Below are 19,069 nucleotides of genomic sequence, written 5' to 3' on the forward strand. Positions count from 1 at the left end.
GTCAGTCTTGTGTAGCAGTGAAGCCAGCTTCGAGACCGGAGTTTGACTTGAGTGTGTCCGCAGCTGTGTGAGCGTCCTGGCCAGTGGACTGTCGCTGGAAGTCCTGAGTTCGAGTGCAGTGGACCACAGTTGGGGGACCTGAGTTCGAAGTTCAGTGGACTGTCTCTGAAGGTCTTGGGTTCGAGATACTGTGAACTTGAGTGACTGAGCTAGAAGAACTAGCCAAAGCAAACGAACTGTGAACTGAGAACTGACAGTTTTGTGTTGTAAATAGTGCTTTGTGAACATTAGTTGAGATTAGCAGTACATTGCTGTTCGCAATAATCCAAGTGAATTGTCATTGTCGTCTGTGGAGTGCAGTAACGAATACTGTGTTACTTTGTGGAGTGGAAATCCCATTGTTGACGGGAGTATTTAAATTAAATTGTAGGAAGTGATTATTGTCGAAATTTCTATTGATGCCGAGAAGATGGCGCCTATCTAGACTTCTCTGGATTTCTCCCCTCAGTCACCAGCTGCTTTACTTCCCCCTCTCCCTTTGTCACGTCCGTGCCGCCTTGCGCCCCCTCTCTTCTGCCGGACGCGCACGAAGTTCCCCGAAGTGCTGAGAATATTCGGCCTTCCGTCAGAATATAAAAAATTAACGCTATAATTTCACACCTCTTGTTATAACTGAATGAAACAAATACCATCTCGTATCACAATAACATTGGTCATATTAATGGAAAAGTGTGATTCATTTCATAGAACTATCACACAGATCATTAAATGTGCTACAGTGCTAAAATTTCAGTATTCTGATGCAAGTAGTGAATTGTGTGTTTTGAGAAGATGTCACCATGTTTACTGTGATTACTGAAAGTTGCTATGAGCTTCCATTACTTAGTCATTACAAGCACTGCTAATGGGGAACATGCAGTATATATTTTCTATTTGAATTAGATGTTACAATGTAAGATCGTTTATAACCCATTATTATATCACTGTATAATAAGCACATTACTCTCTCTTTCTTCTTCTTCTTCTTCTTCTTCTTCTTCTTCTTCTTATTATTATTAGTGGTGGTAGTAGTAGTAGTAGTACAGTAGTACTATAGTCCTGTCGCTCTAATTTCCAGCAGCCAATCGCGTTGCAGGTCGGCTACATTTAAATGTGTGCGTCTTGTGATTCGCTGTTGAAGACGTTATTCATTTTTTAAGGCTCGATAAATACTTAATATAATCGCCCGCCATTTTGGCTCTTTTGTTGGCGTTCACAGAAGGTACACGAAGACGTTATTTGCCGCTCAATTATTTGCTGAATTACAGTGCGTTTGATTTATTATCATAGAAGCTATGACATGATAATGTTTAACGGTGCTGGAAATAGATTCCTCGTATGGTAGCTCGGCAACAAAAGAACAAAAATGGCGAACGATACTACCTACCTAGACTTTATAGAGTTTTCACTTCCCAAGACGTAAGCAAAGACGAGGAGTCACGTCGGGAATAACAGCGTCGCGACTATAGTAGTTACCATTGCAGTCCATTCATACATCTTCTTTAGAAGATAGATTGCCAAAGAAGGTGTACTGAATAGATTCCAGTGGGGAAAAAGGAAGAAGAATGGAGATAGAATACTAAAAATGGGTACTACAGGAAGATGTCTTTAGGTGCATCTATACCAGGCCTGCACAAGGTTTGCGCTCTCTGAGCCTGCTCACGGCTCATGAGCGGAATGCAGATATTAGCTGTGCTCTATGTAAGGGTGGACTGGAAGAAGAGGTGATCTCGTACAAAATATACACAAAACGAAGTACTATTACGAGTGTTTATGAAGTGAATTCCCGTTCAGTGTTTGCAAAACTATCTTGGACTATTATTAATTAATAAAGAAATATTTATTTTACAAAAATAATAGAAATTCTATAGCTACTTAGTACAATATCATTTTGTTATATTTTTATTTATAAATACATCAACACGAGGTTTTATGAAAGGAACAGTAGCCTGCTGATCGTAATGAAACATCAGTTACAGATGTTCGATTTCTGCCTTTATTAAAGTTGATTGTAGAAAACAGTTGCTCACAAATATAAATGTTGAGCCAAACATAGCAATCATTTTCACAGCCAGCCTGTGTAGTCGTTGATATTATTGCTAATGTTTAGTCTTGTAAAACTCAACCAGGCTCGTAGTATTATTCAAAGGATCTTTAGCTCCTAGGTCACATTGAAGATCAATAAGTTCGAGCTGTAAATCGTTAAATGTTGCATTCTTTTAGATTCCTCCATACTGTACTGTAGCATTAGGTAAGCAACCTGAAACAGTTACTGAGAATAGGCCTACACACTGCACTCCACTAGATAACTGAGTGGTCGTTTCCCTCTCCTCTACCTATAGCAAGTCTATGTCATTCTGACGTATCTTCCTCTTGTGAGCTGTAAATACGGCTCTCGCGCTCCAAAGGAGCGCGTGCTCGTTGAGCGCTGTTTGTGCAGGTATGATCTATACTGTTAAACTTTTCTTTCAACTTCACGCATTCAAGCAATGCAGGCAAGATTGATATTTAAAATAGATATATATCATGCAGTGAAAATGATGTTCAAAACGGCGCACCATGTAGACACAAAATCTGCATGCATCTTAATTGAATGCACATTTTAAACTTGATTCTTTCAATATTCTTCCCAGATTGCATGTGTACGCGCATGGAAAATTGAACTATGACCATGCAGTTTTAAGACATTGCTGGTGCTGGTTCAAAATATGATTTAGTTGCAGTTACTATTGAAATTTCTCCACATTATTTTATTGTTCTAATGTACCTGTTATTTGTTGTGTTTAAGGTTTCATTAGAGCATCTTCAATCTACTCTTGTTAGCTTCTCATTGGAGTGAATCTTGTGATTGATTTTTCTGTTGTGATTTGTGTGTTTACTCCATATGAGTTCTGTTTTGCTAAATATAGTTGCAGAGTACTTTGCTTCTTTTCTTCTTTGTAATTCATAGTTGTTGTACTTAATGCTCGTGTTAATTGTTCCCCTCCTTGTCTCGAATTCTAATGAGGATAATTGGTATGTTTTTTTTCTGCTTTGACAAGGATAAAGTTTTCTGAGTATCTGGTTTTTAGATTTTCTAATGCTAATTCAGTATCGATTTAAAATAGATTTTTTTCTGCTTCTTTACATTAATCTGAATGAACTCTGACTGAAAATCTGTTGTATATGGTCTATACTTGATTTTGCTCTATAGAAGTCAACTAAAGTATTAAATAGGTAATTTATATAGGTGTTAATATACGTGAATGTTTGATATTACTATGCCTTAGAGAAATTCTTTGTGTCCGAATTTTGATACTATAATTTGATACTAAGCAGTACTCGTTCATTCACTCATAGTTCTCTGCCCAAGGGCAGGTCTTCCACTGCAAACCCAGCATTCTTCAATCCCTATTTTCTGCCTTCCCCTTGGTCTCTGCATTTGATCCATACATCTTAGGCCCATCATACACTTGAAGAGTCTAGCTAGCGAGAAAAGTCAAAGATTGATAACATGAATTCAAACAGGTGACCACATACTGGAAGAGATTCTCGTTCGATGCGAAAACCTCGAGCGAGTTTCTCGCTGGAATTGGTAGCTCAGCGAATTTTCTTAACACATTTATCGAAGATGTTTCACGTTTAAACTCATTGACGATTGAATGGAGAAAAAGATTAAGTAATAACACAGATGGCGTTGAATGTATTGTATCGTTTTTATTGACATTGACAATGAGGAAAAATGGCTGATAATAATTGCAGTGAGTAACTTCTCACACTTGTACGTCATCCATAGGTCTATTTAAATGATACATTGAGAAAAACTTAAAGAAGAAATCTGGAGACAAATATCAGATAATCTGAAAATAACTAGGGCTATATTTATTTTGATGATCTTCTTAATAGTATTAATTGTAACATTTGAAATTGTATCTATACGAGGCCTGTCTAAAAAGTATCCGACCTTTAGCCAGAAAAAATATTTCAAATACCTGACGGGGTTGGGACCCTAATCCCCTTCAAAGTAGGCCCCTTGTGCTTGCACACACTTAGCCCACCGATCCCTCCACTGCCGGAGACACCTATGGAAGTCTTCTTTTGGAATGGTGTTCAGCTCCGTCGTCGCGTTCCGCATTATCTCTTCTCTACTCTCAAAACGGGATCCTTTCAGTGGTGTCTTCAATTTTGGAAACAACCAGAAGTTGCAAGGAGCCAAGTCTGGAGCGTAGGGAGGTTGGCGAACGGTTGTAATTCCATGTTTGGCCAAGGAAGTGTGGATCAATTGGGATGAATGTGCGAGGTCGTTGTCGTGATGCAAGTGCCAGTTGTTCGCTGTCCACATGTCTGGTCTTTTGCGCCGAACTGCATCACGGAGTTGCCAGAGAACATCGTGATAGTACTCCTTTGTCACCGTTTGTCCTTCCGGTGCGTATTCGTGATGCACAATTCCACGGACATCAAAGAAAACAGTCAGCATCACCTTGATTTTGCTTCGCACCTGCCACGCTTTCTTCGGCCTTGGAGACTCGGGATGCTTCCATTGCGACGACTGTCTTTTTGTTTCTGGGTCGTACCCTTACACCCATGACTCATCTCCAGTTATCACGGTGTTCAGAAACCCAGGATCAGTGTAGGCGGTGTCCAGAAGGTCCTGTGCAACGTCACGATGGAGGTCTTTTTGTTCCGGGGACAACAACTTGGGCACGAATTTCGCAGCCACTCGGTTCATGTTCAAATCATCACGCAAAATTGCATGTGCAGAATCTTTACTCACTCCAACCTCTTCGGCAATCTCCCGCACGGTCAAACGACGATCTGCCATCACCAAATTTCGCACTCTCTCAACAACAGCTGCACTCCGAGCAGTTTGGGGCCTGCCAGAACGCTGCTCACTTCCGCTGATGTGCGGCCATCTTTGAATTGGTTGAACCACTCCTTAATTTGTGTTACACCCATCGCATCTTCCCCAAACACCTGCTGAATCTTACGAATTGTTTGACTTTGAGAATCACCGAGCTTTTGACAAAATTTGATGCAGTATCTTTGCTCAATTCATTCAGTCATCTTGCGAGAAAACTAAATCCGACAAACACTTAGAACAGCACCTTACTTGGCGACCACCAGCCAGTGACTGGCACAAGCGAATGCGGTGAAAAAATTCAAGCATGCACATTACGGTTCCTCCTTCCTCCATGCACAGTGGCGTCGCCTTAGAATCACTACTTTGCTCGGGAAAATTAAAGGTCGGATACTTTTTAGATAGACCTCGTATGTCTTAACAGTTTACATAATTTTAATCAGAATATAGCAAAGAATTCTCTATCATATCATGAATTGCAAAAAACTGAGATCTATTCAACCTGAAATAAAGCCTAAACGTATCATCATCCAAATCCTAAAGACCGAATTCATTGACTGAAACTCGTCTTTATCTTCTTGAGATAAAATGTGATTTCTTATCCAGATTTTTCTGGCTTCAATTTTAGGTCTACATTTTCTTTTCATTAACAAAATATGTTCATATAACTTCATTTCTTCATCATCTGAAGATTCAGATTCGACATAGTGGCGTTCCTACGTCATTTGTAAAGTGCGACAATATACATAATCTGTATTATTTCCCCCAACGAGTTCTTACTACAATCAGAAAAATACTCTCTGCATGATGGAATGCATAAATGATCATAGCAAGACCTTGTTGAGTGTGTGGAGGAAGGCTCTTCGCCTCTTTCTCGCTAGTGAGATCTCTTCAAGTGTGTAACGGACCTTAATGTGGTTTATCATCTGATATCTTATTCTGCTCCTAACTTTTCTTCCCATTCACCTTTCCTTCCATTAGGCAGTTTCTTCTTAGTCAGTGACCCAGCCAATTTCTTTGTCTGTTCCTGATCAGTGTCAGCATTATTCTTCATTCACTCTGTGTAACACACCTTCATTTGTTATTTTATCTGTCCATTTCAAATGCTCCACTAAACCTTTATGTTAAACTCTGTTATCCATCTCTACATATTTTTAACCCAAAAAATAGCAGTAATAATACAAGAATTTTATTCGTTTTATTGGCAGATTGTCTCAAATTCCTGGGAAAGTACCCTTTTTCCTTTGTGACTACTTGTTCACATGCTGTATGAGGTGTGTGAAAGACATGAAAAAAGAATTTGTAAGAAAGGTTAAAAAATATACAAATTACATCTGTTGTATTCATATTTTTATACATTTCATAGCATATAAGAGTACTTTAAAGTGCAGCAAGTATTTTTTCCCCTCTTACAGGAATTCGTAATGCTCAGGGTAACAAATATGCCTATCATTAAAATCATTCATGAAAACTCCTCGTCACTGAACTGGTTGTATTTATAAAGTGCATGGAATTTATAATTTTCCTGTCATATAGAATAGAAATTGTAACTCACTTTCCTAGATACTAGGTGATAAGATATTCATGCCTCATATTTGGTTTTATTACATTAAAATATACAGAAAATGTGTGCTTTTATTTCGTGAATAGGCAAAACTTTCAAATTTGTTGTAAAAGTCTCATATTTTGAGTGCTCATTGTGGACTGTCACATAAGTATAAACCATTTGGTACTTTACTTTGATGGTTTGTTTATATATCTCAGTGAAGAAAACTGTTTTTAGTTTTAGTGATTCATGTATTTATTTCGTTTTGTTTGTGGATGTTGTGATGTACTGTATCCTGAGTATTCATAGAAGAAAAATACTAATTTATTGTAAACTTTAATTCAGCCAAACGAAAATAGTTAATTAAAGAAATAAATATGTAACTAAAATCCATATTGTTTTGTTAATTAGTATCCTTGACTGAACAAATACTTAATATTGTATTGACGTAGAAAGAAATCTTATTATGAGATTTCAGTCATTTACTTACAATGATTAATTTGACGTTTTTGGGTTTCTCATCTTGCGCTGCAATATGAAAGCTCTGAAGTTCCAGAACTACGTACATGTTTCATGATCAGGATTGGATCACCTGAAACCTACTCTGTTGAGTCTGTTATGCTTAGCTAGCCCAAATGTGGATTCCTTCTTTATTTTGTTGCCTAATAAACTGGAATAAAAATAAACTTTATATATGATATAAAATGCGTTTTCTACCATCACCAGTCTTGATCCATGTAGTCTTCATCATTGCTCAAGTTGTCCTAAACTGTCTTTCCCTTCAGTATGTACAGTAAAATCCCATTGATCCAGACTAGAGTTGACGGCAGTTGGGCAGGCGGTCGTTCACTAATGTTTGCATCAAGAGACACAGACAGACAGATAGAGAGAGCAAGGCAGCATACAACATTGCCACATTGTACTTAATGCGCACGTGCAATACAAATAGCGCAGGAGAGAATTTAAATTATCAAAAAACAATAATGACCTTAGCCGTTGATTACTGTAAGCATGACACCAAACAAACCCTCTTTCCTTCACTAACAATATTCTTTGCACGGTTCTCAATCCCACACCACATGCTTCTGCAATCGTTTCTTGTACGTTGGTAATGTTGCAGCCAGTATCAAGATGGCTGGCAGCATTCTGCTCATCAGTGGTTTTAAAATAATTATATACCTTAAACACTTTTCAGCACCTGCCTCCGCAGTACTTGTCTCTTTACAGTCTCTCCTTCCATTTATTTATCTTACACACACACACACACACACACACACACGCGCGCGCGCGCGCGCACACACACACACACACACACACACACACACACTCTCTCTCTCTCTCTCTCACTCTCTCGTTGTGGTTGAGTGTTAGAGAAGGCTGTATGGTCTTAACTCTGACAGGTTAAATAAACCATTATTATTATTATTATTATTATTATTATTATTATTATTACTTACTTACTTACAAATGGCTTTTAAGGAACCCAAAGGTTCATTGCCTCTCTCACATAAGCCCGCCATCGGTCCCTATCCTGTGCAAGATTAATCCAGTCTCTATCATCATATCCCACCTCCCTCAAATCCATTTTAATATTATCCTCCCATCTACGTCTCGGCCTCCCTATAGGTATTTTTCCCTCCAGTCTCCCAACTAACACTCTATATGCATTTCTGGATTCGCCCATACGTGCTACATGCCCTGCCCATCTCAAACGTCTGGATTTAATGTTCCTAATTATGTCAGGTGAAGAATACAATGCGTGCAGTTCTGCGTTGTGTAACTTTCTCCATTCTCCTGTAACTTCATCCCGCTTAGCCCCAAATATTTTCCTAAGCACCTTATTCTCAAACACCCTTAACCTATGTTATTATTATTATTATTATTATTATTTTTATTATGTTAGTTTTACTTATTCAGTGTGTTGAAACACTCACACATAAACAAATGAACTCGTAAAGCACTTGTTACAGATTCCAATTAGTTTTACTGTGCAATTACTATGATGTACTAAAGTACATATGATATTTCCGTGCAGGAATTGTAAAATTCTCTCCGGCACCAGGACTCGAACCTGGGTTTTCAGCTCTATGTGCTGACACTTTATGCACTAACCACACTGGATTCCAGCTCCGATGCCGGATCGAATCCCCTCAATTCTGCCTCTCAGTTTTCCCTTTGGTGGCCTACTCTCATGCACTGTGTCACAGAATAATTGACAGTGGCACAATGTCCAACACACTATGTGCAGAGGTGCACTCATTACGAGTGACTAAGTGGCCGGGATCCGATGGGATGAGCGCCGTCTTGAATCACTAAGTGATTACTTACGCATATCATATTATTATGATGTACCGAAGTACATGTGATATTTCCAAAATTTCTTCGTCACTCATTATGTGATAGCCTGGATCACTTTCATTGTCCAGCTATCCACTGCTGTGGAGTAACGATTAGCACATCTGACTGCCAAAGCAGGTGACCCAGGTTCAAATCCCAGTCGGGGCAAGTTACCTCGAGGTTTTTACCAGGGTTTTCCCTCAACTCAATATGAGCAAATTCTGGGTAACTATCGGTGCTGGCATTATCACCTTCATTTCATTCAGATGCTGAATAACCTGAGATGTTGATACAGCATCATAAAATAACCCACAAAAAAATTGTCCAGCCAGACCTCTATCTCTTTGCTGTCATGTGATGTTTGGTCCCATGTGTTGAGCAGTGTAGATTGTGTTACGTCATTCGCTGCAGCCACAAAATTGAAAATCATCGACCAGAATTTACTTAGCTTTATATTTTGCAGTATTTTTTGTACTCCAGAAATGTGAGTTACAGTAAACCTCGTCTCATGGGAGTACATTTGTTTTAGAATGATTTTTTGTATCAGATTTTATTTCATCAAAAGGTCTGTCTGGATTAAACAGTACCTACTCTTAGTTCGTCCCGTGCCGTGGCGTCTCAGTCTAAGGCATCTTACCTAGGACTCACGTTATGGAATGCGCGCTGGTTCGAGTCCTCATGGGGGAAGAAATTTTCTCATGAAATTTCGGCCAGTGTATGGGACCGGTGCCCACCCATCATCGTGATGCACTTGGGGAGCTACGATAGGTAGCGAAATCCGGTTGCGAATGCCAGCTAGGCTGGGGGGATCACCGTGCTAACCACACGATACATCCATTCTGGTTGGATGATCGTCCACCTCTGCTTTGGCATGTGGGCGTGAGACCAGCAGCCGGTTGGTCGGTCTAGGCCCTTCATGGGCTGTAGCGCCACGGATTATTATGATGATGTTGTTGTTGTTGTCTAATGCCAGGCATTTGACAATGAAGTCATTTGACCTCTTGCACTCCAATGTTTTTCAAAGATATTATCATGACCAGCCACTGAAGCACAGATTTTGAGATGTTCCGAATCCATTTCTTGGTTTGAGTTGCATAATGGGCAGATAGGGGACTGATATATTCCAATTCTATGCAGGTGTTTGGCCAAACAATCGTGGCCTGTTGCCAATCTAAATGCAGCTACAGACGATTTTCGTGGTAAATCGGGAATTAACTGTGGATTTTGATGCAGAGAGTTCCATTTTTTCCCTTGGGATTGTGTTATCAAATTTTGTTTCTTGAAGTCTAAGTATGTAGATTTAATAAATCTCTTCACAGAGTAATACGTAGATTTAGTAACAGGTCTGTAAGTAGCAGTGCTGCCCTTCTTTGCTAAAGCATCCGCATTCTCGTTTCCCAGGATTCCACAATGGGATGGTATCCATTGGAATACAATTCTTTTATTGAGTGATATTAATTGAGAGAGCATTTTAGTTATTTCTGCTGTTTGAGATGAAGGTGTGTGTTTAGAGACTATTGATAGAATAGCTGCTTTGGAGTCTGACAATATAACTGCATTCCTAAATTACTACTACTACTACTACTACTACTACTACTACTACTACCGCCACCGCCACCACCACCACCACCACCACCACCACCACCACCACCACCACTACTCTTAGTTCAATAGAGTCTGGCGCAACGAGTTTTCAAGTCATTTTGGAATTCTGTCATTCTCCATCCTAATAATATTGTTTCCAATTTACCATTTAATTTATGAGTAAATTCCAAAATTAGTTGTTTTCTAGATTACTTCTCACTTAATTAAATAAAATCTGTATTGCAGTGAATTGTACTTGAAGTTAGCAATTCGATACTGTGTGTAGCTTAAAGAATTACAGGATTTGTGTTGTGTTTCACTCCAGTTTGTGATATAAGCCTACACTCGAGCACTATGCTGTTACAGGAATGCTGTTGTGGCATCTCGGCTATATCTCTCACTGAATAACCGCTGTACAGTGACGTCGCCAGGATCAGGGCAAGGGGGGGTGTGGATGGGGTGCGAGTTGTAAAAATGTGGCAAATAAAAAATCCAAAATGTTCTCTCATGCACTTGCGCGCATACTATATATATGTTTATTAATATTACTATGTATTATTATTATTATTATTATTATTATTGATCAGCATATCCATAACGATATATTAAGGGACGTAGTTTTTTCATATCCAAGAAATTATTCGTTTTTGTTCTTCAAAATAACTTATGCCTAGTATTTTTTTTAAATTGCCCTTTGGGGTGCGGAAAGGGGTGCTCCGATTTTTTAGGGGGTGCTTGCGCACCCTTTCGCACCCCCCTAGCGACGTCCCTGCCCCTGTATAATTGAAAATGTTGTTAAAATGAAATGCTACCAATCATCCTGTATGTAGAAGACAAATCTATTGTATTTGATTAATTCCTGTTTCAGAAAAGTACTCCAGAGAAATTCTTTTGAGTCTGGCTTTGTCACCTCTAAGTCATGAAGAGCCCAGCGACTGGGAGCGTATTTTGTCCTTCAACATTGCAAAGAAGGTATTTTCATCCGACTGTGACATGCAAGAAACGCTTGTGCAGCCTCCAGGGCCAAAGAATTTATGCACTTTAGCTTGGGGTCCACTAACATGGCATGCTTGAATGTAGAGACATATGCAAGTGAGAACTGAAGGCTGACCTGTGTCAACAGGAATCAGTTTGTCGTGTATAGTTTGCTGAAATTGACTTGGCATGATGATGTGCAGGCCAAAAAAAAAAAAATAATAATAATTAAACAAGGGAAAGTAATAGTGTAAATCAGACTGTACAGATTCATTATTTTAAAATGTTTAGTCACGTTGTCATATCAATAAAATTTCAGTAGACATCATATTACACTTTTAAATTAAAAGAAAAAAATTAAATTTAGGCAAATTAAATTCTCTGGCCTGAAGATTCGTCTTGTTGAAAATTTGTTACAAAAGTATATCTTGTTCGATAGGATTATACCTAGAAATCTCACTAAGCATAATTTTATTTCCTTCTTTTCTGTGAACTTTGTTTATAGATATGTAACACACAAATTTATTCTACTTACCCTATTTTATCGAGTGTACAAATTGGTTCTGTGCACATCTTTGAAGTCTTCAAATCCCCAACATTCAAGCTGCTCAGTCCACCAACATCGACCTTCTTTCTTGAATTGCTTCATTGATTCTTTTTTCCATGATTGTCTTGGCTTTCCCTTCTTTCTTCCTTCCTCCATTTAGGTACAATTTAAAACACTTTTCGGTATCTTCCAACACTTTTCGGTATAATTGTGTTGTTTAAATATAATTATTATTCATAGTGTGTTTTAACTTTTTTCCAGTTTTATCTTATGTTTAAAAATTGTACAAAACCTGACCGCTGTTTTATATTCTTACCATTCTTTTGACTGTAACTTCAAAATTTTTATGAACACAGTAAATTTCTGAAAAGGATATCACTAAAACATAACTCTCCTTGAAAAGTGTGGTGTTACCGCACGTGTTCTTGATACATGCTTTTGTTAATTAACCATAGCTACATTTTATGTTGCGCAAGATGACTCTGAACGCTTGTTCATTTCCTGTCATTACTCATGGCATTTTCGTGAGAAATATATTCTTACTAAATGTGATGTCACATTCCTAAGAAGTGATAGCCAATTTCAACTTAAGAAGTGGACATTTAATGCGTCTATACCATTTTAAAGGAATATGCAGCAATTAGGAACTTCAAACAGTATTTATACTAAGAATTGAATTACTGTTCAGTCACTTGCATATCTCTTACTTGGAGATCTGAAGCGAAACTAATATCTTTTTGTGTATGTCCATGTGTGTTGGGTGCGTGCTTTGGCATATGTGGTGTGAAGTTGCACGTGAGAGTTTAACGTGTTTGACATATAGGACTGGATATTTGTCATTAAATACTATATTTTATATTTTTTTGTTACTGCAACTCTACTACTAAATTGTTTGTCTTTCACTTGTGTATGTTAATTTAACTGTTGTAAAAATAATAATATGAGGGAAAATTGTAAGTTTCTGCTTTTATATTTCTGCCCGTACATTGTTCCCAACCTTCTTGTTGCAATACTTTGTTGTCTATTTTCCAAAGGAACAGGATTTTTTTTATATATATTTTTTTTAATGTACAGGTTAATAACTAAAACTGTTCAGCAACATTTCTCTTCTTTAGAACTCTTTTTTTTTTTTTCTTTTTTTTTTTCTTCCAGCTGACGAATCTTGCTTCAAAGATTGGTTGGGAACACTTGTGCTTTTCTATGCAACCTTGTTATAGTACAAACTTGAATGAAATGGTGGGGAAGGTGCTAAATGTAAATGTGAAGGGCCTTTTTGTAATATTAAAAATAAATCGAGTGAATTTGCAAAAGATGCTGTTCTTATATATGTACATATTCCACTCTTGATAATTTTTTTGTATTATTCCTCGATGATTCAGTTATCACCTTGACTTCAGAATAAGGTCCCCATGTTATTTTATTTCAAAACCGGGACATTTGAAAAATACCTCACTATAAACATGGAACATTTTGTAAAAAAGCGGCGCATTCCCAAACCCACACTGGCTGACTACACTAAGGTTCGCTGTGTACCCAGGCAACCACCTCTCGTCCCTAGGCCAGCCTCCTCTGTGCATCGCCAACCAGTTATTGGGGAATACTATGAAATGATGACGAAATGGAGAAATGGTGTCGGAATGTTGTAGATGCCTAACATGAGGGAAAACGAGAGAATCCCGAGAAAAACCGCAACTGTGACCTTGTCTGTCACAAGTGTCACTGGAAAATCCCAGACCTGACAAGGACTCGAACCTGGGTCGCGTGCATGACAGGCTGGTGGTGTGACTACTCAGCCACCGCATGGGTGTTCACCTTCATCTCACTCAGACACTTGATAACCAGAGCAGTTGATAAAGCAACGTAAAACAACCAACTAAAAAAAAAAATTCAACAATCATCGCTGTAGTGAGGTCAGCACAATAAGCTTCAGGCTGCGATGTAAGTCTTCGAGCCCTCATTAGGAGGGGGTGGGGGAATTCGGTACAATACATTTGCTGCCACCATGGTGGTCTTGTGGGACTTATAGTCTCGAGTGTACCATGATTTGTAACTTGTGTTGTGCAAGCCCACGGTCCAAGTAACACAGATGTTTTCTCCGAGAGCTTCAGTTGCCCTGTGGCATCCCAACAAGTCTCCATCATCACATTGCAGGTGTAGTGTAGACCAGCATCCTATGAGCAGCAACTCTGTCAGTAAGTGAAAGTCTCAGGAATCTTCTATGCCACATCAGTAAATTTAAAAATGCAGTTATATTGTCAGGCTCCAAAGCAGCTATTCTATCAATCGTCTCTAAACACACACCTTCATCTCAAACAGCAGAAATAACTAAAATGCTCTCTCAATTAATATCACTCAATAAAAGAATTGTATTCCAATGGATACCATCCCATTGTGGAATCCTGGGAAGCGAGAATGCGGATGCTTTAGCAAAGAAGGGCAGCACTGCTACTTACAGACCTGTTACTAAATCTACGTATTACTCTGTGAAAAGATTTATTAAGTCTACATACTTAGACTTCAACAAACAAAATTTGATAACACAATCCCAAGGGAAAAAATGGAACTCTCTGCATCAAAATCCACAGTTAATTCCCGATTTACCACGAAAATCGTCTGTAGCTGCATTTAGATTGGCAACAGGCCATGATTGTTTGGCCAAACACCTGCATAGAATTGGAATATATCAGTCCCCTAACTGTCCATTGTGCAACTCAAACCAAGAAATGGATTCGGAACACCTCAAAATCTGTGCTTCAGTGGCTGGTCATGATAATATCTTTGAAAAATATTGGAGTGCAAGAGGTCAAATGACTTTAATGTCAAACGCCTGGCATTAGAAAACAACAACAACTCTGTCAGTAAACTGGTTTACACAACTGGTTTCATATGGGTGAATGACGATTAGTCAAGTACCCACCATTAGTAAAAAACAATGTTCTGCAGAGTTTTATTCAAGAGAGCCTGTCTGATTTGAATTAAATTTTAAATATTACTGGTAGGTAAGTAAAAAAAAAAAAAATATGAAACTTTTTTTGATAACACACGATTACACTATAAAAAGTTGAAAGTAGAGAGATCCGATCTAAACTTCATGAATGCTAGTCTGTCACTCTGCTGCAGAAGCTGGAACTGATGTCTAGTCAAGAAGCATAACATCATCACCATTTTAGAAGTCTTCCTTTTTTTTTTTTTTTAAGTGACTGTCAACATATCAACTCTCAGAGTCGTAAGTCCTAAAACTAAGAGTGTCCTTTTTTTATTAAAAAAAAAACTTGATTTCTTTCTTATCTCATTTGTTAATTCTTCTAAGTATTTTTTATTTTTGGAAATTAGAAGTCTATATTACAATATAACAGCGTGTATCGAAAGAAAATAATTTCGACATTTGTACACATAGAGAAAGACTATGGTTTGTCCTAAGTACTTTTCAAATTCTACACAAATATTAAAAGTTTGGAATTAAATTCCAACAAATTGAATCAAAGTGGTAGAAGAAAAATATATTAAAATAATTTTATATGCAGATATTCACATTTTGTTTGCACACAAAGACAATGAATTATAGAAAACAACACGCAAACTAAATCTAATTTTATTATTCTCGAAAGATATCGATGGTGTTCAGGTAAGAGGGCTTATCCCACAAAAGAAAAATTTTTCAGAAACAGCTATAATTAAATTTTAGCACATTATTATTAGTTACTTTATATGAAAGAATGTACAAATAATTGTCAAAAAACATATCTTCACGTTTTGTAATTAAATTTTAACTAATTATACAGTTACAGCAAAAAAAAGTCACATTTGAAAAATGAGGGTTAAGTCCTTTCACCTAAACATCATCAGTATGATAAAGAAAAATTACCTACAAAACGAAAACCTTGAGAATCCTCTATAACATGAATTACTATACTATCACACACAGATAGTATGCTTTAAATAATGCTGAAAATATCTAGTCTCAAAACAAAAGCCATACTGGGTAGATAGATATTTGATAGCCGTCCCAACCAGGGTTTAATAATTGGCCTCCTAATCAATTCTAAATGAACACAAAACTGGCTTCATTTATACACCAACAGATCCTTGATCTCCAGAGAACAAGGTGCCGGTGCAGGTGTTACGTGCTGTCTCTTCTCACTTTATAGATCTCTTGGGTATGGAACAACAAGTTTTGATGGAGATATCGTTGCAATAAGTGAAAGTCTCAGGAATCTTCTATTTCACATCAATAAATTTAAGAATGCAGTTATATTGTCAGACTCGAAAGCAGCTATTCTATCAATAGTCTCTAAACACACCCCTTCATCTCAAACTTCAGAAATAACCAAAATGCTCTCTCAATATCACTCAATAAAAGAATTGTATTCCAATGGATACCATCCCATTGTGGAATCCTGGGAAACGAGAATGCGGATGCTTTAGCAAAGGGCAGCACTGCTACTTACAGACCTGTTACTAAATCTACATATTACTCTGTGAAAAGATTTATTAAATCTACATACTTAGACTTCAACAAACAACATATAACACAATCTCAAGGGAAAAAATGGAACTCTCTGCATCAAAATCCACAGTTAATTCCCGATTTACCACGAAAATCGTCTGTAGCTGCATTTAGATTGGCAACAGGCCATGATTGTTTGGCCAAACACCTGCATAGAATTGGAATATATCAGTCCCCTAACTGCCCATTGTGGAATTCAAACCAAGAAATGGATTCGGAACACCTCAAAATCTGTGCTTCAGTGGCTGACCATGATAATGTCTTTGAAAAATATTGGAGTGCAAGAGGTCAAATGACTTTATTGTCAAATGCCTGGCATTAGAAAACAACAACATATTTAATTCAATTTTTTCTTTAATAGAAACCCCTAGTTAGGTAGACTATCATTGAAAAATTTATTGGAAATGCAACAAACAATTTAGGCTATAAGACAAATTACAATTAATAAAGAATATAAATGATGATTAATTATGCAAATCTATGACTTCAGTGCAGTGGAGGATATCATGTCCAGGGTGTTGTCAGGAACTTTTAATTTTCGGAAGACTTCTAAGGACTCCCGTGGGATTGTACCTCTAGCCCCAGTCATAATTCCTATAATGTCCCATGTCTTGATGTTATATCTGGTCTCCAAATCGCTGCAGCATGGCAGACAAATTGCTCGTTTTTCTTTGCAGACTTCTCTAGGTTGTTCCTCGCTGTTCTCAAAACGGACTGTGTGATCGAGAATGAGTCCACAATTTGTTTTTGGTCTATAACAATTATATCTGCTCTTCGAGTTGATCCGTCAGCGGAAAGGCACCCAATTTCCTCGTACACCTCATACTTATCAGCCCGGCGAAGTTCATTGGCAATCATTGAGCCAATTTTATTATGACGGTCAAGTCTCAGTAATTCTCCCTTCCGGCAAAAACCCAGTACATGGGCTAAAGGTTTCTTGGTCATTGCATCTTCTGGAAAATATCAATTGAAATAAGGAAATCAGTAGGGAAAGAGAGGTCTGTGAGACTTCAGGCCCAGAATTTCGTCAATAGAGTTCATAAAGAGTGTTCACAGTTTCCACTTTGACTCGGTGACCAGGGGCGGACGCAGGATTTTTTTTCGGGGAGGGATTTGAGGAGATAGTAAAAATGGAGTATGAGAAATAAGTTTATATACTCACAATTTGTTTCCGAGTCACAAACATTTACAGGTTGGCCTGAGTAGCGTAGTTGGTATAGCCTTCTGTGCTCGAAGTTGCGGGTTCTACCCCAACCCAGCTCGATGGCATTTAAGAATGTTTAAATGCGACAGGCCTCATATCAGTCGATTTACTGGCATGTAAAAGAAGTCCTGAGGGAAAAAATTCAGGCACACCGGCGACGCTGATATAACCTCGGCAATTGCGAGCGTTGTTAAATAAACCATAATTTTTAAATTTTAACATTTACAATGACTGCAATACAAAAACAATGACAGAATGACATTTACAGAAGAAGGCGACGAGGTTTCTTAGTCATTTCACCCAGTACTTCATGAGCTTTTACTTCTACATTTTTATGTATATACATCAAGGCCAGTGCATTTAATCTGTCTGCTCCCATTGTGCTTCTCAAGTAAATCTTCAAATACCGCAATGTTGAGAACGACCGTTCTGGTGTTGCTGTAGTTACAGGCAACGTGCAGAAAAGTTTCAGCGCCTTGAGAGTGCATGGAAAAATAATTTCATTGCACCTGTTCAAAGATGATATAAAATCAGTAGGTATTAGGTGAAGATTTTTCTGATCAAGGAAATTTCTTCTCCACATCTTCAATTCATTGAAGAAATACTCTGGTGATGCATCAACATCATTGGGCCACAGATTTACTACAGCCTCAAGAGCAGTTTCTAAATCTTCATCTGATGCTCGCACTATGTTTTTAGGCAGAAAAGTTTGTATGGACTTTAGGATTCCCTTATGATTTAAAAACCTGTCCTTGAGCTAACTAATGAAATAGTCTAAGAAGAGAAGGAAAATTAAAAGCCTAAAATACTCTTCATGACTCTCTGTCTTGAAGTAAGAACGCTGTGTTTGTCTTCCTGCAGTTCTTGGAATTTAACATTTTAGCAAAGAGAATTTACGTGGAAAACTCTCTAATTCCTATGTACATTCACGAATTAAAATGAATGTTATTTTTGTTTCTTGTTTCGTATTTTTCTTAAAATTTCGGGAGGGGATATATCCCCTTAATCCCCCCCCCCTTGCATCCGCCCCTATCGGTGACAATGATGTTTCTGCAGTAAATCCATCTCTGAAATGTCACCTCTGGGGAACAATCTATAGACGTAAATCTACGTAAAAAATTGATCAAAAAAGTATTTACCTTCCTATATTTAGAAAACATATTTTCAGAATGTATTTCTGATGCCAATGTCAAACCACAAAGATGTAAAAAAATGAATGGAAGTATAAAATAAATTTTGAACAAATATCCACCGGCATAAAATAAAAAAAATTGCTCTTCATCATAGATCTAACAGATGACGAGATCGTGTGAGGAAAGGAAAGGAATATTTGAGTTTACTTACTTACTGGCTTTTAAAGAACCCGGAGGTTCATTGCCGCTCTCACATAAGCCCACCATTGATCCCTATCCTGAGCAAGATTAATCCAGTCTCTACCATCATATCCCACCTCCTTCAAATCAATTTTAATATAATCTTCCCATTGAGTTATT

General features: G+C 37.8%; 1 protein-coding gene across 4 annotated transcripts in view; it reads left to right on the forward strand.

The window, feature by feature from the left end:
* Positions 1 to 19,069, forward strand: part of mxt (Eukaryotic translation initiation factor mextil) — a 69,733-nt gene that overhangs the window by 43,359 nt on the left and 7,305 nt on the right. For all 4 annotated transcript variants that reach the window (XM_069842456.1, XM_069842455.1, XM_069842454.1 and 1 more), the window contains one exon: positions 11,212 to 11,315. In XM_069842456.1, the coding sequence (XP_069698557.1) occupies positions 11,212 to 11,315 (104 nt within the window). The remainder of the gene's footprint in view (positions 1 to 11,211; positions 11,316 to 19,069) is intronic.

The sequence above is a fragment of the Periplaneta americana genome, chromosome 12 (assembly GCF_040183065.1).
Source record: "Periplaneta americana isolate PAMFEO1 chromosome 12, P.americana_PAMFEO1_priV1, whole genome shotgun sequence".
Taxonomy (NCBI): domain Eukaryota; kingdom Metazoa; phylum Arthropoda; class Insecta; order Blattodea; family Blattidae; genus Periplaneta; species Periplaneta americana.